At 42.5% G+C, this 25,485-nt stretch overlaps 1 protein-coding gene across 1 annotated transcript; it reads right to left on the bottom strand.

Annotated features, from left to right (window-relative positions):
* Positions 1-1,725: 1,725 nt before the first annotated feature.
* trpa1b (transient receptor potential cation channel, subfamily A, member 1b) lies at positions 1,726-18,655 on the bottom strand (the record flags this gene model as incomplete). Its single annotated transcript, XM_084566143.1, has 27 exons — positions 18,468-18,655; positions 17,951-18,113; positions 17,608-17,783; positions 16,980-17,087; positions 16,696-16,804; positions 16,114-16,259; positions 15,225-15,361; positions 13,052-13,100; positions 11,026-11,125; positions 10,825-10,925; positions 10,311-10,486; positions 9,206-9,370; positions 8,960-9,074; positions 8,659-8,825; positions 8,346-8,436; positions 8,170-8,229; positions 7,990-8,082; positions 6,213-6,283; positions 5,974-6,130; positions 5,525-5,614; positions 4,991-5,160; positions 4,765-4,894; positions 3,755-3,937; positions 2,886-2,954; positions 2,492-2,593; positions 2,276-2,394; positions 1,726-1,933 (listed from the first exon to the last, which is right to left on the bottom strand). Exons 1-27 carry the CDS (start codon positions 18,561-18,563, stop codon positions 1,726-1,728), a joined length of 3,351 nt encoding a protein of 1,116 aa, XP_084422269.1. The 5' UTR covers positions 18,564-18,655.
* Between the last annotated feature and the right edge of the window lie 6,830 nt (positions 18,656-25,485).

Here is a 25,485-nt window from a genome sequence, read left to right as displayed (position 1 = left end):
TCACACCCCATAATATGTGTGAAATTAGTTTTTTTTTTTTATGACAATAGCAAGATTCTGCCAAGGATTACCTAACTCCAGCTGAGATGCTTGCTTGACTATGGTGCACGGATGCTCACTGGAGAGAACGAGTGGAAAAAGCACTGGGCTCGTGTAATATTTTCTGGCGTGCTGGCTCAAATCTCACTTTAACTATTAAAACACCCAGTCTTTCACAGCTTTTTATACTTGTTTATTACCTGTTTATAATGATGTTCCATTATAAGTTTTTCTCAGGGTCAAAATCCACGTCACAGCGATTTTAAAAGTGTTCCACTGCTCAAATTCCCCCCCCCCCTTTCACAGGCCAAGAAGCCTCCTTAATCCAAGGACGCATTCCTCTGCCTTCCATAATCCTGCTTTTCCATGCAGTTTTCACGAGGCCCGAGATCAGCTGGACCTCAGAGGGATCCCCGCTTCGTAGCGTGCCCTTGGATGTGTCACGACGTTGGGATATTAAGTTGCACTTGTGCTTGTGAGATAGTCGCAGCTTCGGGCCGGCTGCCAGCTCATCCTCTGCCACTGCATCCGTCAGAGAGGTTAGCGGTGCGGCTGAGACGCTTGAAGGTGCAAGGTAAGGGATTCTGCTGCTGGATTTACCCCTCATTTGATAAGCTGTCGAGGTAGCAGTCATGCTGCGCATATTTCAACGTGTTGCTTCATTCACTGTCACCAAGAGACAGGTTGAGATAAAACACTCGGCTCATTAGTCATTCTGTACACGAAGTTTCTTAAAGAAATACTGTGCAAAACATTAGTGTAATTGATGGTTACATGGTTATTGTGTTTGCCCTGGGAATAATTACATTCAGGGCCAGCAGTAATAAATATCACTTAAATCTGGACATGAAGGGGGAGCTAGCATTTATCTATCAGCAAAGACTTTCAGGGGTCTTGACCTCTATCGGGGGCCTATGCTGGAGAAGCAGAGGGAACAGGTGCAGGGGGATGATGTCAGCGGCCTTTCTGTGTCTCCCTCCCAACTTCTTAGGATTCCCATGATTGGCAACGAAGCGGCTTGCGGAACATTAAGCTGCCGGTTGAGACGAGCAGAGAAGACAGAGCACAAAACAGAGGCAACAGATACTTTGACTGTACATGCAGTGTACAGGAAATCAGAGGCCTCTTAATGGAGAGGTACTGCTTCTGCATTCTGGTTGAGTGTCATGGCTAAATGGGAGACTTAACAGAACTAAGCCTCAAAATGTTCACCATAAAGCTTTTTGCTCAACAGCTCATTACACCGATCAGCCACAACATTAGAACCAACAGGAGAAGTAAAGACCTTTGACCATCTTAACATTGACCATCTTGTGACAATTCAATGTTCTGCTGGGAAACTTCTAGACCTGGCATTCATGTGGATGTTACTTAGACATGTACCACCCACCTAGACCAGACCAGGCACCCCCACCCCATAGCAACGACACTCCTTGAGGACACCACACACCACAGGTCATTATGCAACAGTATTAAATGTTTTAATATTTTAAATTCAAGTACATCATAGTTCAGCTGACTACACTTACTGAACGAACAGTTACAACATACGACATGTATATAGAGAGTATAATGAATTACGTTTATACCTATTTTAAAGCGTTTATACCGAGACCTTTATTATGTGAGAGTAGACGATCGATTGCACAGAATGATATATAGTTCATGTTGTGTCTTTGGTCCTCTTCATGTTCGCTTGGACCCGATGGCCTTCATCAGAGGGACCCACCGAGACGTCGCTCTCCCCCTCGTTTTAACCTGACCGAAGCCGGGCCACTTGCTGACGGTCATGGGACCATCGTACTCGTCGGCCTCTGAGGTGATCTCCATCTTCTGGATGATGAGCTTCAGGAGGCAGTGCTGCTTCTCCAGTATGCTCGACATCTCTTTCATCCTGCAGAAACAGAAAAAAAAAACATCAGTTCATGCCGTTCAGTGACGGACTTTATCCAGACTTCGGAAAGGTCATGCTCCTGAGTGACAGACGTTGCATCTCACAGAAAGGAGAAGGATGAGTCACCACCAGGGGCTGCTCATGCACTAAAAACAAGATATACACTGCTGGAAAGCCTTTTTTTCCCCCCACTTCAGCGTTTCACACTGTGATCACAGCCCAGTTGTAGTTGTTGTGCAACTGATTGTTGTTCAGAATAAGGTGATATCCACAGTCTCTGTGATGATGTGGCACACTGTTACGATTCTAGGACGCAGAAACCCGACTCTCCCCAAGCTTTACCTGAACTTCTGCTTTCTGAGCTCATTTTCCACAAAAGTGCAGCTCTGTGATTTGGTCTGCAGGCGACTCCAGACTTCGTTAGTTTCCTCTTCACCCGACAGTATCTGGCTGAAGAAGCGCTACAGTCACAAGTGGATAGGATTAATAAAGGTTAAAATACTTGGCAAAATATATCATCTTTTACAGTATGTTGTTTTCAGCCAGCATCGAGCATACCCTGGAGCATTTGCGATTGGGGTAGATGGTAATGGAGGGTTTGTCGACTCGTTTCATAAACCAGTAAGGGAGCTTATCCTCCAGAGCGGTGTGGAGGTCAATCTGAGGTTCAGAAAGGCAGGCATTCAGTCAGCAGTGTAGTTTTGGAGAGGAGCCTTCACATGAAAAGCTCTGCTAAAGCAAACGGTTTGTACTTCTGACAGGAGAATTGCATAGATACTAAATTTGTATTAATTAGTCATTTTGTTTTCCTGTGTATTTTTGAATTAATGTCCCTCAGTAAATGCACAAATTAGTGTTACAAGTCCATGGTTAATGTATTTGTAAAAATAGTATTCTATATATTTGTCTGGTTGACAAACTCTGAGACAAGCTGGTTCCATATGAACTGTACCTGCATGGCTATGCGTTTTAGGGCAGCATTCCTTTGAACTTCAGCAATGTCTCCAACGGCTAAACCGATCTACACGAGCAAAGAGAAATGAAAATACAAAATAACAGCATTTGTTTGACACGCGAATGCACATGTTAAAGAATGTCAAAGCAGTGAAACCCACAATGTTTCTCTGGTATATTTTTACAACATGTGTAGCTACTCGGGGTTGTACAGACTAGTTGACCAGTCGGTTTGTTGACTTCACTGCTGTGCCACTGATCACGTGACAATAGCAACATGGATGCTTCCAAGAAGACAGGTGAGGGGCCCGGTCAGTCATTGTGTGGAAATACTTCACTAAAGATGAAGCCCATTTTACCGTCCTGAAATACACCAAAAGTACTTCTGCACACATATTTGAAAAGGCATCCACTAATGCTAGCAGAGGAACGGTCCAAATCCTCTAGACAGCAGTGAGTTAACAACTTCACCAAACACCCTGAGGTAACGGAGAGGAGGCTGCACATCAACTATTTGTTGGTGAATTTTATTGTCAAAGATATTCAACCATTAGCTACACTATCCTATCTTACAACGTGCTGTGGAGCACTATTAAATGCCATTGGTGGTGCTGAGTTGCAGCCTGTTTTTATACAGACTACACATATCTGCATTGTACAGCATGTAGCACATGAGCTGTCTGTTCTCAGCATATATATTCAGGTCAAGAATATAGATTTCAGTGTTGCAAAGCATTACTAGTCAGTATCGACCCGACTTTCATCACATTATAGTCGACTTTAAAAAATCTGAACTCGTGCAACCCCTAGTAGCTACGTATAATGGCTTTACTACCTGTACCTGGGGACTACTCGGGACATACTTACCATCAGGTTCACCAGCAGAATCGGCATGAGCAGAACAAAGACCACAAAAATGAAGTATGTCAGGATGCCAAAAGGAAGATCGTTTTTCAGATAAGCATCCAGGAAGTTATTCTGGTAGTTGAGTTCTCCAACCATCATCACGAAGGTTTGTATCACTGAGAGCGGCACGTTTTGAAACTCTGTCTAATGATCAAAAAGAACGGCAGGTAAAACAGATATATCGGCCTGTTATTATAATACGGCACATCAATGATATTATTATTAGTATCCAGAGGAACAGTATCTTCAAATGATTGCTTTATCATTGTCTTGCTGTTTATCATTATTTATAGAATTTGACCTTTTCAATGTCAGTTAATAGACTGTGACCACTTATGCCAGTCTGATGGGAAAGTTATTATCTTTCTAGGTATTTGGACATAAACCACAGTTTTGAAACTTTTGCTCTATCTTAGTGGATGACTGACTGGATTACATCCTCTGGGGATGTCTGAAAGTACATATTGACACAGTACGTCAGTGGATAATTGAATCTTTTGACCTGTGCCAATCTGTCTGTACCAATTTTATGACAAGACATTTGCCTCAGTACCAAAAAAGGTCAACTTCAAACCATTTATTACCAAACACTGGGTGGGTGGTTGGATGGATTATTGTTTGAAAAAGAAAGGTCTTTACTTAAATCTGGTTGGCTATTTTTGCAGTGTAAATGGAAATAGAAAAGCGGTTTGCTTACAGTGGGAACCAAATACATCTAATAATGGTTTGAACCCATTAGAGTTTGCTCTTTTTGATCCAGAGGACACGTTTGTCCTCGCCGTCAACGACTTTCGAACTGTAATCTTTCCTCCTCTTTACTCCTCTCAAAGTGTGGGAATGTTGCAATAGAAAACAGGTTTAGAGCATGGCTATTCTGCTAAAAGCTATTTGCTATTGTGTGAACTAGTTTGGCACAGATAGCAATCATTTTTAACCCTTCTGGATAATTGTATTATTGCTTTCTTTCATACCTGGTTGAGCATCAGAGCATGGAACGCCAAACTGAACGCTAGCATCAGGTACAAGAACAGCATCACAATACGGACCAGCGTCTTCATGATCTCCCCGAACATCACAACATAGATGCCGATACCCTCGAACCTGGGGAAAACAGGAGAATGTACCGGTTAGTGGCCTCAGCGATATGAAAAACGACACTGCTCTGAAATGGGGCGTTGATGTCAGAGTGAACAGTACCTCTGGAGGTAGAGGAGAAATCCAACCCAAGAGTTCAAAACCGCGATTGCCCCTGCTTGCCAGTGTAAAGACCCCTCCGCATTGAGCATGACGGGGATGATGAACAGAAGAGAGAAGATGGCGGAAAACCAGTCGCAGTGGTTGGAATAATCCCTGAAGTAGTTCCAGTGCTTTTCAATGACAAGAAAAAGGAAGATCAACCGTTATAAAGATATAATGATTAGAAAAACAACCTTCCTGATATTTGACAGATCACTCCAGAGTAACTGGAGCAACCAGTACAGAATTTCACTTCACTTCATGCATGGAAACATTTGAACTGTGATGTGGAAATGTGCCCTACATCCAAATGGCTAAGCTATATTTTGAAAGTGACATTCTGCCTGTGGCCGTTCAGCGGTCCTGCAAATCTAAATCAGAGGACGCCCATCCATCACACCTGATGGATTCTGTGTCCACACAGACCACGAGCTGAACAGATTTATGGACACATGCCTTGTGTGAGGTAATGACAGTTGCGTAACAGCACGGTACCTGCTGTGATATCTGCACCACTTCCTTCGCTATGGAGTAGACGTTCATGACCAAGACCATCACCATGCAGAAGGACAAGAACAGACTTTGCTGTGAAATTGAGAACAGTGTTGAGATTTAGTTCCGTCATAGTCGCACGTGTTGTATGGTGAACCTTTGAAGCTTACACTTCACATTTTGTAATACCATTCTGTACCACATGATGGGATAGTAAGTGAGTGTAACATGAAGACTTCACTCGGACCAACATAGTGTATCTTTCTTTTATTTTTTTTACTTGTCCTTCAACATGATTTTCAGTATAATCATGTTGAAGGACAAGTAGTGAGTAAATTAAACAGTAAACACAACGGCTAAAGCTCTTGGCTAGTGACCTTTGAACAGTAGAATGCATGGAAACTGGCTCATGTTGGTTTACAGCCTACACTGATCACTACTGTCATCGGTACCTCTACGAAGGATGTGGTAACCATGATGATATCGTGTTCTCCAGTCTCAGTAGTGTTCATGGAGGGTCTCAGAGTCACTATCAGGTGAGTTAAAGGCAGCAGCCCTAAGAGGTAAAAAAACATGTTGAGCACGTGAGCCGTGCTCCCGTAAGCGACCCTGTGAAGAGAGGAGAAGACCTTTAGGGCCAACATTTAAAGCAACGCATGAAAACACGAGAGATGTCACTCTGACTACTCACCACTTCATTGCCAGATACTTTTTGCAGACTGGGTGGTTGAGGAGCTCGATACGGTTATACTGAACCATTGCCTGCATGAAATGTAACAGAAAAAAACGTCAATGGTACATTTTCCAGACGCAGATAACAAAAATCTGACAGCGGAAGTCTAAATTATTATTATTATTTTTTAAGTATGACTGTATTATTGATGTCGGGCAGAAATCATTTGGTGAAAGATGTCATTTCTGTAAAACACACCAAAAGTATACAGTGTTGATGTAGTTGCTGTGTGGAGAAGTACAACAAAGATTATACAATATACCTTTAGTTCAGTGATTTGGCCGTGGCCTTTAATAGGGCTCTGTAGATTTGGCCATTCACCAAATTTGTGAACGTTTGCATGCAGATTTAACTCCTTTTTAACTACACTGCCGGTTTATTTGGCTCAGTTAACTGAAGCTAATGAGCTCTAATTCAACAGTCTCGCAATGCATCCAACCTTTGTGAAGGTTACAATTTTTGTTGAAACTGTGGAGAGGTGCTTGATGTTTAAAGAGAGCAGCTGTCTGAACATGCAGCTGATTCCCACTTAGCCCTGCGTTGCAGACTAAAGGCTCATTTAGGGTACAGCGAGAAATAGACGCCGTAACATACACCAGTACGAGTCATTTATACTTGTGCGCTCGTCAGTCTGGCTCACTCTGTAAAAACACCACCCAAATGCTAGTCGGCGCTGTGTCTTTTTTGCCTGTCGGGTTAAATTTTGTTTCTACTTCCTGCTTCACTTTCAACAATGGCGACCGAAACTTTTGCCGAAATTTTGCCGAAGACGAGTCATACAGATGTTTGTATCTCTGAACCTCCTCAGTTAATCTTTCCTTGAAAATTGCAGAGATGGAGAAGCAGCCGGAAATACTAAAGCGGAAGCATGCTACTACCAAGCAGACCAATCGCTGCGCTGGTGGTCTGCGTCTCCGCTGCACGTATTTGCATTTCTGGGGAGATGCATGTCAGCTACAGTGTTAGGATCTGTTTAGAGTCTGCGTAGGCTTTGCATATGCTCTGTCGCCTATAAGTGAGCCACAGTGTATACTAAGCACTGTCTAGCTCCTCAAGCTGACTAAAAGAACCCTAGTGAGAGTTCTTTATCTGTTTGCCATCAATGCAGGCAACAGTTCTGGTTGTTAACATGGTGCTAAATGGTGCTGTTGTCAGCAGATGGGACAGAGGTAACAGTGTAGTAGTTCACATATGTGGAGGTACTACTGCATTCAGTCAAGTTGGGCGAGACTGTAAGACAAACAGTTAACTATCGGGTGCCTGCATCAGATTAACAGACTTTCGGACTATCAGATTGTGGGGCCTCGGGTGATTCCCAACAATATCTCCTATGACTCTCTCGCTGGCAGTGGAGATGTAGGCCTGGTGGTTTGACAGCAGGAATGTGACCTTTTGTTACATTTCACTGTACACACTGACATAGTATCTTCGTCGTAAACTTTTAGCAGGTGTAACAGACTAATAGGGGCTTCAGAGAGTTACACAATTAAACTTCACTAACTTGTGCAGACAAAATCATAATACGTGACGACAGTTGATGCAGTCACTACAGAAAACAAAGTGCTATCGCTGTCCCTGACTACGCAAACCCTGATTGCAATGAAGGTGTTCACAGAGCCTCATTAGAAGATGATACGTGACTAACACAGAATTTGACTTCTTATAAATCATGGCTGAGTGCAGTGTTTGCATCCTACTGCACCAGAATTATGTTCAAGAAAAATAAGTTGCTTACGTTGAGGGCAGCCAGGGGCTCAAACTTCAAGGTCTTGTCGGTTAACTTCTTCAGTGCAAGTGGAGCCTGGAACCATGTGAAATCATATTCAATCTGCAACGCATTAAGAGTTGTTTAATTATTTTCCTCGCAGATGCTTTAAATGGTTAAAAGTAATTGAGCAGCTTGTGGATAGATTACATGGTAGTCAGGGCTGTTGTGGTCATCGTCAGATTCTTTCACACAGCGGTCCAGTAGATGCTGTTGAAGAAAGAAGGAAACCACAGTGACACAGATTTACACCTTTGCTCAGTTCATTATAAAAGACAATGATGATTCATGATACAAGTGTTTCTTTCGTTTCTTTAGTGGCAAACCTTGCAAGTCTCAGGCTGAAACTCTATCATGTCTAGAATGGGACATCGCTGGCTAGTGCCAGGCGTGAACGTTTTCAAAGCCTCACCACATCTAGAAGATGAAAAGCACAAATGAATATTTGGCCGGGTAAAGTTTCTACATTCAGTGGCTTGTAACATGAAGTTACTAATTACTAAACGATATAACCCATCCAGTTATCTGAGGAAAATCATTGTCACAAATTATTATCCACATTTTGGAGACCTGTGATTTTCACATTGAGAAGATAACATGCCCAGGCTTTTTGTTTCTTCTCTTGTACTAATAACATACCTGTCGCTGTCAATGACTGCATTGACTACATCTTTTCTCCCGTTTTGCAGAGCTTCATGGAGGAATGAAGTGTGATTCTTGTTCAAGACAATCTCTGCCCCCCTCGCCAGCATGAGCTTTATTGCAGCAACGTGTCCTTCTCTTGCTGCGATGTGGAGTGCAGTGTTCTGCAGTATCAGTATATAAAAGAAGAGTCAATGAAGAAGAGTCAATGCTACTGATGCTAGCAAAAACTGTCATCGCAGATTATTACTTGCATGAATTAATAATGTATTTTGATAACTTTTTTATAGTTTTATACCCCGTCTTCATCAGTTTTATCCAATAACTTGGGATTGGCTGACAAAAGAATGTCCATCGTTTGTGTGTATCCTTCAGCTGCAGCGTGGTGCAGACAACTCCAGCCCTTGTAATCACTGAAACAAAAACAACACAAACAGGAACTCCTGACACACATAAAAAAAAAATCACTTCCGTACCGTATATTGCAATCTCTGCATGTTTGTAAGAAGAAACTTTTATTTTTTTGTACATGTTGTGAATTTACCAGTGAAAGAGAGCTCCCTTGCGCAGCAACAGCTGCACCACCTTGGTGTGCCCCTCTCTGGAGGCCAGATGGAGTGGCGTCAAGCCTCGCTCATCACCTTCATTAAGCAGGCGGGAGTCTGTGATGGTCTCTAATAATCTGTGGCATGTATTGATGCGCCCATACCTTAGAAAAAGAAAAAAAAAAAGAAAAGAGAAATTAGGTTTTGGAATAACTTATTTCACTGTGATCAACGGCTGATGTGTGATCACAGCATTTTCTCTTGGTGACTCTTACTCCTAGACTCTTGAGAATGCTTGTGCCAGCCTTGAAACTATAAGTTAAAAAAAAAAAACAAGTAAAAGGTGTAGGGTAGTAATAATGGCTCACAAAGCCATTTGGAAAACAAAAGTTGCACACACTATTGTGCAATGACCATTCTTTATCTCTGAACCTTTTAAGAAGGTCACCAGCTCTTTGTGTGTGTCCAGTTGTCTAGCGGAGCAGAAGGAATCTGGTTCCTACAAGCTAGTTAAAGCATGATTTCACACCATAGCCTTCATTTGCCCTCCAGATGTAATCCAATGGGCATACATGATAGAAAAATCTATATTAGTAATGTTCAATATCTACTTCGTAATATTTCTTCACATGTACCTCCCTAATTAAATTCTATTCTTGTGACAACTGCGTTGGGTCACTGTATAATAAGTGTGTCAGCTGAATTAGTGTCCGTTAATTGTTTTCTAGTCTTGTCTTGTTATCATGGTTCAATATTAGAGAGAACAATGTCCGAGTTATCATCTTTAGCTGTCAGTGGAGCTCAGTGGTGTATAGTTTACCTTACAGCTATCTTCAAATGCAACAGCAATCATACCAAGGAATACATGGGGATATATTGCTGGAGATCACTAACCTACACTCCATACAAACTGAACAGAAACATTCTAAAAGTAACAGAGTAGACACACTTTCTCCATCTCACACTGGCCAGTTGTCAGCAGCTATGACACTGCAAACGCTTCTTTGCAAAGTTTAAGCAACTCTGAGTGAAAAGTAGGACAAATCAGTATTGTTTAGATCAATGATATGGAAAGTCGTGCCCTCGGGGACCAATCTAACTTACTGGGCAGCAAAGTGCAGGGCAGACTTCTTGTCCTTGGACTTGCACGCGAGGCCGATCTGCCCCGAGAGGCCCAGCATGTTCTTCACCGAGTCGTGGATGCCCAGTCTGCAAGCGTAGTGGAGTGGGGTGCAGCCCTCGTTATCCTCACAGCTCAGCAGTGTTTTTACGCTGCTATGCTAAAGTCGGACACAGTGGACATCTTGCATTCATTAAATATATAACGATGTAAATTGTATCGGAAAATACCTAGACAGACATTTACTAAAGTTATATAGAAAATACTAGATCCCATTCACATGCTGTAGCTCATTTTAAAGCTGTGACATTGCTAAATAAGCGTACGATGTTAAATAAGAGTGTAATGAACTTCATCAGCTGGCCTTGAATCCATGTAGCTACTAAAGGCTCAAGGCAAATTGATCAAGGACAGTTTAGTAATTAGATCCTAAACGCTTAATGACATCCTTGTCTAAGCAGCATACAGTGCACCGGATAAGCTACAGATGGAGGGTACCTGCAGCACTTCTTCTGGGAGATTTTTCAGGCCCTTGGGCTGCAGAATGGCCAGGTGGAGGAAGTTGCAACCGCATCTGTCTCTCGCATTCACATTTGCCCCTAAAAACGACATGAACGTACGTCTTCAGATCCTTCATTACCAGGCATCTTAGGAACAGTATGAGTGCTACTGGTGGCCAAGCATAGTACTGTATATCACCTTTCGACAGCAGCAGAGCCACAGTCTTCCACGCTCCACAGCTCGTAGCCAGCAGCAAGGGAGAGTTGCCCTTACAGTCAGTGCTGTTTAGCTCTGCACCCTGAGGAGAGAATGCATTAAGGCCTCATTAATTTTAACTCACATCGCTGTAATTATTGCAAGCAAATTAGAGCGCTGTGGAAAATTGGCAATGACTGTATGTCTGATGTGAAGCGCTAATGTGGAAATGAAGTGGACATTAGATAAATGTACAATATATTCATATTCCAAATGAGGTTCCCATCTCACCAACTGTCCAACTGCAGGTCCACAATCTTAACTAGGAATGACATGTGTGTCAAGCCTTTGGATTCTCCCCATGCTGAATCAGTATGCATGGGCTGGAGGAAAGTTTTATTCAGATTTGTGAAACAATTTGATTCCAATCAAAATTAAAAATACATCGGCGCAATACTCCCATAGCTTTTGTCTGTCCAAAATGTTCTTACACGAGCTGCAGTACATTAGGAACTGACTTCCAGGGCAAAAGAGCATAATTAACTATGCATGCTTTACAGATTGCATTAAAAACACTCTCACAACTAGCACATCTACTCTGTGGAATTCCCCAAAGTGTGGAATGTAATTTTAAACTATTAGCAGCTCTGTACTGCTCAGATTCATTTGATCTGGAAAAGTATACACTCCGGCTACCCATTCTTGTGTTGCCCAGGGTTAGCATCCCCTTCACAAGCAAGTCTGTCTCCATCGTCAAAGTTCTTCTTTTTTGCTTAAAGTAAAAAGATACAGCTTGAAAATACAAAGATGTATCTAAGTCTGATCTTAAACTCTTCTGATCGGTGAGGATGCTAACTTTTTGCCTAGAAGATACAGATTTGTCCCTGAGTATCTTAATGTGGTCTTTTACATGGGATTTTCAGGATGTAGTCTCTGGATTTGTGAGGAACGCAGTCATGTACACAAAACTGAAGTTGGAAACTTCGGCCATAAATCGCGGGAACACCTCTACTAGGCAACTGCTGGTGCCTAGAAACTGCAGAGGCTAACAGTTTAGCAAGCTAGCAGGCGGGAAATGTAATGTATGAAGTCCAACGGAGAGTTGAGACCATTGGAAATATCAGCATTTTCTTCAAACATGTTCTAAAAACTCTGGAATACAGGATTACAATACACTTTCCAGACCCAGTGCTTGGTTTGTCTGTTCTGGGCTACTGTAGAAACTGTAGAAATAACATTGCTGACACTGAGGAAGAGGACCTGGTTTGTTTGTAGGGCTCATGGAAACACAATGATTTTTAGTAACAGGGGATTATATACTCTAACTAAAACATAATTAGGAATAGGCTACTAAGAGATCCGCTTAAATCTAAACTGTTTAAAACCCCCTTTCACTCAATTTTAAGGGTAACGATGCACTTTAACAGCTTGGTAAGGGGTTGATTACTTCGGTTTACATAATAATACATTATAGTGTATATCTTGTTTGGAGAAAATAATTAAAAACTCACTAATGTCAAGACTATGTTGTAAAGAGCTGTTTGTCTACGGGTGGCTCCTTGGCAATGTGACTTCCTGTCTCCCGCCATTTCCTAGTTTCACAGATTAACACGCTCAAGTTTATTTTCTGATGCTGTTTGCCAGCAGAATGAGTTGTCATGAAATAAACTCAGGCTCCACTTCCTTCCTACATAGCAACGCACCTCATTTAAAACGGTGTATAACATGCAACAGATGGTGACAGATGGTCTATTAGCAATTGGCAGCACCTTTAGCATTTATTAAGCCACGTGGTGTATTTAAGATAGCAAATACTGTCAGGTGTTTCAATGTGAACACGTATTAATGCGAGGGAGTTTAATCAGTGTATTTACTTTATCAATGCATTGGGGAAACATGGAGTTTCCTGTTCTTCAAAGCAATTCCTTTTATTGAAGACAAGAGATTACTACCGATACTGAAGCTGAGGATGTCCGGGGATTAACAGATGTGCGCCATGTTCATGTGTGTTTGTGTGTGCGTTATTTACCAAAGAAATGAGGTACTCCGCCAGCTCTGCGTGGTCAAATATTGTAGCCCTGGAAAAGCAAACACAGTTGTTGTAAACCAGCCATAGCCCACATGGCGCTGTGAGTCAAAGTCTTAGTCATGCTGTCGGATGTTGAATAAGGATCATCTAATTCTAATTCTGCCTCGTCATGGTGTGATATAACAGCCAGATTTTCTATTGTGGTAGCATCTTTTATCTCCGGGATTGTAAAGGTTTTCTCTGATGATGTAATTTAATAACTAACTCCTGCTATTCTGCTAAGAGAGAGACTAGGCTGGATGATTTCCACAGGAGAATGACGGTCCACAGAGCACTCAGTATTCCAGAAATCAGCAAACCTCAAGCCTGAGGAGAGAAGGGAGCATGTTTTTTTGTGGTTTAGAGGAGCCATATCAGCTTTGAATGTGCATTTACAACACATTATACTCTATTGTCGTCTGTGATAACACAATTGCTTTTAGATAAAATCTAAGTGGAAAGGCTTTATATTGCAATTATGCCGCTATGACTGTACCCATATAAACCTTACTTACTGTTATAATGTTGATATGATGCAGGCAAATTGATCTTTACACTGCATGAGTAAACAGTTGAGATAGTGAGTTCCAATATTACACATCTAATTTTTAAATGGTCTTATCTCATGAAATAATGAATTAGGATATTTACATTGTTTCTATAATACACCTTTATCCTTTGCCCTAGTGTGCCTCCAGGGGATTTAGCATTTGTAACTGATTTAATGAACATGTGCAGGTGGTTTTATATATCCCCAGCAGTGGTGGGCCATCAGGGCCAGAACTCTATCAAAATCACTGACTTTCATTTTAATATTTTCCCATTAATCTTATTAAATTATTCCCAATAGCCTATTCTTTTCATTTTATGGCTTGTCGGTCTGTCAGCTGAGGTGCTTCTGGCAGTGTAACCTTGTATTAGAGCTTTTATCCAATCATATTCCAGCCGCCATGTGTTGCCGGAGTCAAAGAAATCTGCCTGGGCCTTCACAATTAAAACTGCAGGCGGCTGGAGCTTGAAATACATTGTAATGACGCTGCTCCTTTAACCAATCACATTTCGTGTTCGTATTCCCAGGCCTTCTCTGTGGCCCACGGTAGCGCCAGCGTTTTCACGTCCTCTGATTGGAGGGTCAGAGAGCCGCTCCATTTAAGCCAAGCTAGCGGTTCATGTTCATCTGTTGAGAGCTGCACAACCAAATTGTCCCTGTTAACGTTTTAATAGCTATTTGTTGAACCTACAATGGTGGAAGGAGGAGAGGCTATCGATTTGGTTGCAGATCTTCTTAGAAAGTCATTTCCACGGCGGACTTTGAAGGAAAAGCTGGATATTGTGAGGAAAGGCCACCCAGTCCCCGAGCTAGCTAATGACTTTCATCTCACTATATGAGCTACAATGCAACATCCTGTTTTATTGCGTATCCGTATGATGAGGGTTGAGAGTTTCTATAGCAGTGGCGTCATAACGATCGTATTAAGAGGTGTTTTGAATAAGGTTGGAGGTCATTGAAGGCCTAGGTGGAAAATGCACGGCCCGCGACTGGTCCCCAGCAGAGAGTTAATTTATACCACTCTCATATCTGTACGCTAAATCCGAAGCTATAGCCAGCAGCCTAATTTTGCAGTTTTGTTTTATTTTTTTTGTGCTGCACAACCGCCACTCGTCACTTCTCAGTTGATTCAGTGCATTGAATTGTCGGCAGAGTGTGCCAGTGAGTTTGCCCTGATTGGCTCTAAAGTGATGAAAGGTCAAAGGGCACACCTTCATTCAAATACGTACACAAATATTCTCACAACAATATGATCAGCTAGCATGAATAAACTGTAGACTAAAAGATAGCACACGAGATGCTAGCTCTGTATGATAGTTTGTAGGTCTGCCTAGCCTCTCAGCTAGTAGGAGGTCTTCCATTTTGACCCTTTCTGTAGAATGTAGTACGTAGAATGTGTTCAAGTGCAACTTTTGGGTCCAGATAGACAGCCTTCATTGCCGGTAGTTCTTTGATGCTGGCTTGGTGTGTCCGTACCTTAACTCATTCAATATAATGAGCGTTTTCCATGGACCACCATAAGAATGGTCAGTGAACTACTCTCCGCTTCACATGGGAAGAAAAGATGGAATAGAGGAAGCTCACCTGTGCAGAGGAGTCTGACATGCCCCATCTGTTAAGTTGATGATGTCTCCTACTTCGTCGACAGAGGACAGCATCAATTTGACTACCTCGATAGCACCCTGGGTGCAGGCCAAATGAAGCGGTGTGCACTTGTCATTCTGGACAGCAACAAACATACAGATACAATATGAGTGATGTACAATGACAATTACAATCCATATTCACAAGCTCATCAAATGTGATTATATCTGCTTCTTTTTTTTCAGAGACACTGTCACATACCGGGTTCAGCAGAGCGGAATATGGACATGCAGGAATTATCCTGCACTGAGGCTATCATGTGTACTCACTTACACATGCATACATATTGTCCACTTCCCCAGTGTAACATTAGCAAACTATCTCTCAGACTTGCTGGCTGAACACTGGGGGCTGTAACACAAGCCTTTAATGAGATAACCAGGGCTGGCAGGAGGAGGCCAGTGACCGCTCCACTCAGCTCCAAGCGTAAGTGGGGGTAATTTGTATCAATTTAGCCAACCGAAGCTATTACTGTAGTCACTATTCCTGCTGTAGCTCTGGCCACTAGCCCAGGGCTAGACATGATGATCACTCCCAGATGGGCGTGATAAGACTGACGTGTTCGTAACGATACAAGGACTGGGTCCCTTTGCCAGGGAAATGCTTTACAGGTGCCGTTTAATGAGATCTAAATTAAAAACCAATGCAAATCTGACAGATGGAAGCTGAATACCAGCATTTGTTATCTGTAGCTTCCAGGCGTTGACATGCTGCCATGCTGAGCGGTAGGAAAACCAGTGGTGACAACCAAATGAATATCTACCCAGCTGCATGGACAGGCGCTAAACCACTGTAGAAATTTACATGGAATCTTCTGTGATGTCAGTACCTGTTGCTGATCCACTTTGGCTCCAGTGGCAATGCAGAGGCGGATGGTCTCAAGATTCCCCCCACGTACAGCTAGATGGAGGGGACTGCTGTTGGACTTGTCTACATAGTTGATGTGGCACGCAGCTGAGTGGCCAAACTCCTCTCCTGTCGGCACACAGTTCAATAAATAGTTTCTTGTTATTGAATAACATTCTGAATTCTGAACAAGGTTCACAATAGCTGCTTCTCGTCAGCTTCACATCTTTGAATTTAACATTTGAGCGTTCCTAATAGCATGTGAATATCCTTTCATTCTTTTGCCAAGCAATCACAGCCTTAGTGTAAATATTTTGTGCTCTGACTAAACTTTATCCTACAACACCGGATTTGCCAAGCAGACCTCCCACTGTGGATAAACACACTGTCAGTCTGTCTAACACACAAAGTAGCACAATCATTTTCCCTCAAAATCTCTCTCTAGGCTGAGGTGATCTCTCTTAATGTCTGTCGGTTTAATTTGCTACTTGCTACTTAGTTGTTTTTTAATATATATATGTTATTGTCAGCACTTTTGAATTTCAATGATGTTCCTTTGTCATACCAGCCTTCAGAATGACTTCCATGGCTTTCTTTGCACCTGCGAAGGCGGCGGCGTGCATGGCGAAATGGCCGAGCTTGTTCTGATGGCAGAGCTTCCCCCCGTGCTTTATCTTTGGCAGACAGGCGAGTGAATGGAGAGAAAGGCAAACAGAGGTGATGCTTTGTCAGAGGAAAAGCTGCAGCGCTCCAGCTGTCAATACAAGGAGGCCGCATAATGTGAAGATGGACACTTATCTCTTACGGGTTGGTGCAGGCACATGGCGCGACTGAAAGTCTTTTACGTACCAAAACGCTGAGAGCCTCGCAGTTATTGATGGAGCAAGCCAGAATCACCGGGGTGTTCCCAAGGTCTCCCTGGAGGTTGCAATCGGTAGCGCTGTAGGACAACAGCAACTGCGGGGAGTAAAAAGAAAAAAAAGAAAAAGTGAGTTCCATCCAGTTCATAGTGTCCTCGACTCTCCTGCTGTACCTGTCCTTTCTCCTCCACTATACGTCAGATGTGTCAGGCTGTGGACAAGTGCCAAACGCAGTGGAGATGACAGGACAAGGTCTTTTCAAGTAGATGATTGAGTCAGAAACAATTTAAAACATTAAGGTGGTGCAAAAGCTGTAATGTGACGGTATGTGATCAATTAAGTTTGAATAAAAATTGGTTAAATGCTTGTTATTACAGTCAGTTAGGTAGTGAGAAACTGGTGACAGCTCTGTTGTGAGGCCTTGCAGTATTCTCACACTCTTATTCTATACATATAGAATATGAAAACACGCTCTAAATAGTCAATTGTGTTGATTTGCACTATAGTAAATGTATATATATCTGTGCTTCTGCTACGCCTCGTTATGACTGAAAACACACAAGAGCAAACACTCTTGATATAAAGTGTTGCTACAGCAGGACACTCAGCCTCCTTACCCCCACCAGGCTGTTGTGCCCGAGGCTGACAGCCAGATGCAGAGGGGACAGGAGGGCCATGTTGAGGATGTTGGGGTCAGCCCCCCGGTCCATTAGAGTCCTGAGGCTCTCGGCCTTGTTCCTCTCCACTGCCCAGTGGAGGGGCACGTTTCCCTGCTCATCGCAGCTGTTCAGCTCTGAGAGACCGTATGAGAACACACAAATGCAAATAAGCAAAGACGGAGGTAGACGCCTCTGATGTGTTGAGAGCGTTCAGTCCGCTCAGTAACTTAAACGTGGAAATGCAGGGATTCCCAAGGTGTGCAGCGTTTCATCTCATGATCAATGACGGAGGTGTGCTTACCCTCTGAGTCTATGACAGTGGTGATGAATTGGATGAGGGTGACGTGGCCCCCAGCGGCGGCGTGATGAAGGAGACTGGCTCCACATTCATCTTTCTCGCGCAGGACCTCTGGGCTCTTCTTCACCAGGTTCTCCAGGAGAGCCAGGTCACCCCTCTCAGCCAACTGCATGGTAATATTGAATGTAACATAAGATGAAGATATTTCTACAGATTTCACACTATGTTCTCGCGATTGTGAGAATATATAACAATATCCCTCATGTGGTTTGATTTAAATTATGATATATAAAACTATTTGTCAGTTTTTCAGATCACTGGTCACTATAATCTAAATTTCAACATGAAGTTAAATGCTGCATCTGAGTCATCCACGTCTCTATTCACCTCCTCTCTGGGACTTTCCTTTACAGGGTTGGGATTAATGACGCAGTGTGTTACATAAACAATCCTCATGTCGTAAATACTCCTTAAAATGTGTATCCATTAAGTCGTCAGTGTCAGTTTTATTTTTTCTCACCTCAAATGCATTTAGACTTGCCAGGGCTGGATCGTCGTCCTCTATCACATATGTATAACAACTGGTCTGCCGGGCCACATCCCTGCTGAAGTTCATCACTTTGCTGACTCTCTGTGGAGACAAGCCCTCATGAGTGATGACGGCACTGACAAACACCCCAAACACACACACACGCGCACTCTGAGCAGCAAAATACCGAAATAAAATAAAAAAACGCATCCAGCATGGTTTAAACCGAGCCCTATGAGTGAGTAGAATAAAGCCTGCTTAACAAGCTGGAAGAGCAGTGTTATGTGACAGAAAGGGCAGATAACGCCTTAAGCCATAGGCTCCTCTTGCCATGAGGGGACATGGCCGCAGATGACTTTGACTTTACCCGGAAGGGCGTTCAGATCCGGCGAGTGTTCGGGGGTTGAAGCCCTTCAGTTGAAGAAAGCAATTATGTTCTTCACAGCTGGGGGGCAGCTTGTTTGAGTCTGTCCCAGGTGTCCTCGGGTGATCCTGGGCGAGCGAGATTGAGAAAGACCTTGTAATTGTGCCGCACGCGGCACTCAGTCACATCATAAGGCCAAACAACAAATGACACAGACTGCTACGGAGACTTTTCTGGAAATCCTCTGTTTCTCGAGTCAAAACAGCATGTTCTACATAGTCAAAATAACATTTTGTTTCTGTCGCTGCATTTCTGCACAGTCACTGCAAATATTTAAACAATATCACATGGATCAGCTTTCCTGAACATAGGATCTGACACGGATCTCTCCACTGTTGGCGATTAGTACGTAAAGTAAACAGAATGACTCTCTCCAGATTGGAGTTTAATAATTAACTCTAATCTCAGCGCGCCATTGTCAGGGAGGCTATCAGTTTAATTCACTTCTCATCAGTTATCTCTACATAATGGATTGTTCTGACCAGTAAATAAAGAAGAACAATCCTAGTAAAAGCAAAGCTCCAGTGTGAACGCGCTCAAGCGACTTCCCATTCATTTGATTATAATAGAAAAGCCCACAAATTCATAGATTTACAGATTTAATTTATTTCTGCTGAGGAGAAACGCAACGCATCGTAGTTCACTGTAGAGAAACATTTCCACCAGACAAAATATTTCCATTATGATCGGTCAATATTTCAGCTTATTAGGACCACTCGGGGAAAGCTTTCACTTAAGTCTGAAGCCACAAGGCTCATGTCTTGACCACAATATGAATGATGGATGAGGGATGATGTCCTCTTCATTTGTATTTGCACTGAACGTTAGAATCCCCTTGAAGATGAGATGTCTCTCTCAGGGGTTTATCCATGCCTCCACTGTACGAGTTATCCAGATAGAACTTCATATTACATTATAAACCAGACAGTGTGGGTGAATGTTCCCGTAATTTGGTCAATTTGATAATCAACCCATCGAATCTTCCCCGCCATTTCCGAGCGGCTGCATTAAACAAGTGAATGTCTTTTTTTTTGCAAATGAGCCCGTCACTCATCTGTTTGTAGGAGCTAAGTGTCCAGGAAGTCCACTAATGGCCACTGCTAAACACTTTACCCAAACAGTACACAAGGGAGATAGAACTGCATTCAGCCATGACATCCGTGCATGTGTCAATCAGCCCGCGCTTGGATCTCACATTGTTCTCATTCAAAAGCGCGCGGAAGCATGACTCGCTCACTATCGCACAGATGAGATAAATATTTGCTTTAATTCAATTTAATTAAAAATATATCTATTACCTTATAATACATACAGTTCAGAGTTGAATAATACATGAATCCCTAATTAAAAATGAATGTTCAAAGGTGCTAAAACAAATGGTTGCACTCGGGTATCACAATATCATGAAGCACAGAAGCCAAAGTAAAACTTGAAACTGGTGAATTATTAATGAACTCTAATAAATAGAGACCATATTTAATGAGGAGGTATGCTGCTCAGCGCGCACACTTGTTGGATATACAGTGACTCACAATGTGCTTGACAGCAATAACGGCTTCTAATCAAAACCACAAATCAAATATATTTAGAAATGTAGATACATTTACATCCTACTCCCAACCCCTGCCTCTTAAATATAAACACTCAGACGTAGAAAAGCTCTAACTATGGCAAAGTTGAAGACATGGTGTACTTACTGTATTTGTGTGGTGCTGCCACTGAGCTGAGCAATCTGGATGTTCACCTCAGCACTGCAAAAAGGGCTTTAAATAGTGTGGAGAGCAAGCCACTTCCTAGTCTGTCTCCTAATGCAGGCAAGATGCTGCCCCCTGTGACCAAAAGTCTCTCCTGATGTTTTCACAGAGAAGAAGACAAGCCCATGGTGTAACGTGATAGGAACTGGCAGCAATCCATTAAGGGGCAAACACAATACGTTTTTGCTAATGTGTCTATACACTCTGGGGCGCCGAAAAGGGGGGGTAAAGGAGACGGATTCTAGGGGCCCATGATTGAGGGGGGCCCAGAGAGGCCCCTAATGATGATGAAATTATAATACATAATACATAAAAGTCATTTTGAACAATTTTAATGGTTTAAAAAGCATAAACCCTTTTAAAAAATTAAATAGAAGACGTGCACTAAGTAATAGCATCAAAAAATTTCGCCGCTGTGTTGGGGGGCCCTGTAAAGATTCTTTTCATGGGGCCCAAAATCCCTAGCGGCGCCCCTGTATACACTTGATACTGATGTATGTATGTGTTTGGTGATTTTTTTCTTTCCTCTTTTACACATGAACGGGCTCAGCCACTCTTCCATGTTTGTAGAGCTGTCCTTGCTATTAGCAATTGAATGGCACCCGCTATTTCTAACAAGGCAGAGAGAAACCTTCCCACGCGGCTGCATACAACACAATATATACTGTAGAGGAAACAGTTTGTCCATGTTTGTGCTATATGTCCTGTTCTGCTAATTTTTCCTTGGAACAGTGAGCGGCTCCTGTCAAGAAGGAATGAAGATGACCTCTGAGACCTCCGTGTTGATGGTGAGGATTAAAGAGTATTCCTCAGGGAATCTTTATCAAGCAGGATTATCAGATAAGGTATATCATTAACTAAGGATTACAAGCATTTTCTACCAGCAATATCATCTGGGGAATATGTTCCATCTTAGATTGCAGGTTTGCAAAATAAACAGTACTAGAAGAACATGGAACTCAAATCAGTAAAATCATTAAATAATGTGAATTATGTGTAAATCTATTAACATTTATGGCATTTTTTATGCCAGGGCTTGCCTGTTGGTTGCTTGGATGACCACTTTGGTAAAGGCTGACTATTCATCCATACATCATTATCTCTTACTGCTTATCCTCTCGAAGTTTGAAGGGGAGAGCTGGAGCCTGTCCCAGCTGACATTGGCCGAGAGGCATGGTACACCCTTGACGGGCCTGTGTTAGGGCTAACATGGAAAAACAAACAACCACACACATTCATGCGCACACCTCAGACGCCTATTTAGTAACGGCAGTTAACCTAAGAAACGCGTCTTTGGATTGTGGAGCACCTGGAGCAAACCCTATGCAGGCACTGGAAGCACATGCAAAGTCTGCACAGAAGGGCCTCGATTGGCTGGCAGGCTCAAAGCCAGAACCCCCTTGATGTAAGCGCCCACCACTGTACCACCATCCCATCTAATATCTAATGCATGAAAAAAATGCTCCCCTGAAGGATGAATCATAATGACTTTGATGATGATCCCATCAGTTTTCATTGAGCATCACAGTCATTTAAAATATTTCACCTATGCAGAAAAATGTCAACACAACAACATTGTGTACAGCAACTGATATGTGTTGCCTACTACTGACTTGTGCCATTTTTTTAGTGAAATGTCTAAACGACTAATTGATGGATTGCCATTAAATTTTGTGCAAATGCATTTGCCATCTTACTTTTTATAATATTTTCTTTTTATCGAGGTTTTATGTTTGCTGAACTTTCAAAAGCCAAGTCTACTGCAAGGACACATAGCCAGCAGGAGAATGTATATGCAGTATGTACAGTGAGCACAGTGTCAGAATTATTATTACTTTTCTTGGACTCATTCTATTAACCAAGCTAATTAGAAGCTAATTAATTATTAGAAGCTTTTGCTTGTGAGATGTCAGCAGGAAAGATGGTGAAAAATCCTGCAAGTAGAGGGACATACACACGGGAGGCGACTAGCAGTGATGTGGAGACAAGAGACCACAATATAAAAAATTAATCTGGAGTTTGTGGCCGTTGGTTGACATACAACACAAGGTTTACCACGTGGAAAGACCACCCACTACTTTGGTTCCTACAACCAAATTCGCCAGGCCGGGAAACGCAGACAGAGCAGAGGCATTGCTGAAGGTATTTTCTTGGTGACAGTAACAATGTTAGGCCAAAGGTCAAAGGTCAAAGAGGTTTTTATTGTCATTTTAACCATATATAGCAGGGGCAGCACATAGTGGGATGAGAGTACGTTCCTCCAGGAGTATGGAGCTACAAAAAACTAAGTACAATACAAGGGACTGAGCACAAAGTGTGTGTGTGTGTGTGCAAGGTTATGCAGACAAACAGCATTTGCGTTTATAAAAAGACACCACGCAGCAACAGAGAGCATAAGCAGACTAACGGAGTATGAGTTAGTGTGACTGTAAACATCTGACTGATTAGCAGTATGGTGTGTGCTAACGTGCATGGATGGGGGATGAATATAGGTTATGATTTGCTTGTGATTGTGAGTGAGCGGCTTCGAGTTCTGCTTGTTTCACTCTGCAGGATTTAGGGTGGGACATACACAAGAGGGTTACCCAGGCAACCAGAACCTGGAAGCAGGGGCGTAGCACCAAATTCTGGGCCCTATACACTCTTAATGTCAGTGGGCCCCTATCCATGCCAGTGCACGAAGCGCGTGAGCAAAAAATAATTTGGGGCATTTATTTATAAATAAACAAGCATAAGTAGGGTTTTAAGCTAAAATCAGATCAGATTATATTGATGACTGGTTCTTTCATTCACCACCTGAACTGATGCATTTGGTCTACTTGTGCTCAAACACCTATAAACATTAGGCTACATCTGGTTTGTGTACTAACGTTTTGATCCATGACGCATTTTGATTTAAAAACATTTATTGTTTTCTTTGCTCATCTCTATTCTCACCCTAATCAGATGAACCGCCAGGACTGGCCACCGCTGCTCCAGCTGCAACACTGTTTGTTTCTGAAACTGGTTAATGTTGACAACTAACGTTAGCTGGCCCATAATCGTCTTTACTTGTAACAGCAAGCAGCCTGGTTGGCAAACTTTAGCATACAAACATCGGCAACTGACAAACTGCCTGCTGTCTGGACTACGACAATGTTAACGTTAACTGGATGCAGTTACACAACAAGTAAACTCGGTTCACCTTTCGGAAAGAGGCCCCCAGAATGTCCAATATGTTGGGAGGACTTTGACACAAAGTGCATTCTCTCAGTTGATGTTATCAGTGTATTTGAAATACATTATGACACCAATTAATTGGAGGGGCCAATTAATTAAAAACAAATAAAAATTCAGGATTTTCATGGGCCCTCTCCCTACTCGGCCCTGGGAAGTCAGGTCCCCTTTTCCCCCCACTACCACACCCATGCCTGGAAGGTCCACATGTGACCAATTGTTGAAAATTGCTGCAAAATAATCATAATCGCTGTATATGTGAACAGGTCCTAAGATGAGAAATACAGTAAGTATTACCGTCTTGCCTTAGTGCGTTGTTCCTGAGTAGCAACAGCAGCTTCTGGCATTGGTGGAAACTTTAGGTTACATGTGATACAGTAGTTTATATGTCTTCAAAACTTTAAAAACTTTACTCTGACAGTCTGACAAAACAATTGAACTGATCTCTGACTCAAAACTCTAAAAACTAACTGTGACACTGGTTTGATTTATCGCGCCCATGTTATGAATTAATGAACCAATAAATAACAGGCAAACAATTTTATAATTTCATTAAAAAAAATCCATTGCGCTGCCAAACAGCAAAGAACAAATCAACATAATAAATGTCTCTGGGTATGTTTTAGGCTAGACCTGCCATGCATCTCACAGCACAAAGCTAATATTTGCCAGGTTATTGTTCTTACAGGTTATGATTGTTGTTGTCATAGCAATATTTGTGGGACAGCCACACATGAAGCAGATGCGGAGCCTGTGTCACAAAGCGCGCATTATCTCTTCAGCTGCGCTTGATGAATTGCCTGGATTGGGTTGTCTTTTCGATGGGTCTAAGTAAATTAGCTGGACAATGTGGTTGTGGTTGTCTTTGAAATTTTCTGTGGGCAGTATTTTAACGCACAAACGAGGAAGAGAGGGTGAAGAATGCCAAGTGATGAGCATGTGTGTGTGTTTTGACTAAATTTGTTTTAAGGGTTGGCTTCACAAGTGTTCCTGCACGTGTGATGGCCATGTAATGGTGATCTGATTTGAATATCCTGTTGTTCAGACAGAGGGGATGTGTATTTAGCAGTTCAGTGAAGCCTACGTCAGGATGATGGACTGCGCCGGTCGAACGATTCCTCGACTGCTGACGGATTGGACACAGTGTTCTGGTGCTATAAGGGCACTGGAAACTAAATTATACATGCCATTATGCAGAAGGGCATACTGCACACTGCAAAAACCACCACCGCGTGAAGAAAAAGCCATTTCTTACACGCCACATGCTCACCCATGTATTCAATACCACTATTACTAAAACACATAAAATTTTATGTTCGATTTTACACCCTTGCACCTCTGATTTGCATATTGTGTGTTTTGCTGGCAAGGGAACATCCTCGGGCAGCAAGAAATACTTGCGACATGTGGACAGAAGCTATTTAAAGTGCATCGCTTGCAGTGGAAAAAAGGCTCTTATTGGTTTAGAAAGTGTAAAAAGGACAGGTTAAACTGTTGCAGTACACAAAAGTGGCTGAGAACAGCGATATGCAGAGTGCATTAACCGCAAAGCTGTCAATCAGAAGTTCACAGCGAAGTAAGTGTTGTTGGTGTGTGCCTGTGTGTGGTCCCGCGC

The sequence above is a fragment of the Chelon labrosus genome (genome assembly GCF_963514085.1).
Source record: "Chelon labrosus genome assembly, chromosome: 18".
NCBI classification, from domain to species: Eukaryota; Metazoa; Chordata; class Actinopteri; order Mugiliformes; family Mugilidae; genus Chelon; species Chelon labrosus.
This window is presented reverse-complemented; position numbering and strand designations above follow the sequence as displayed.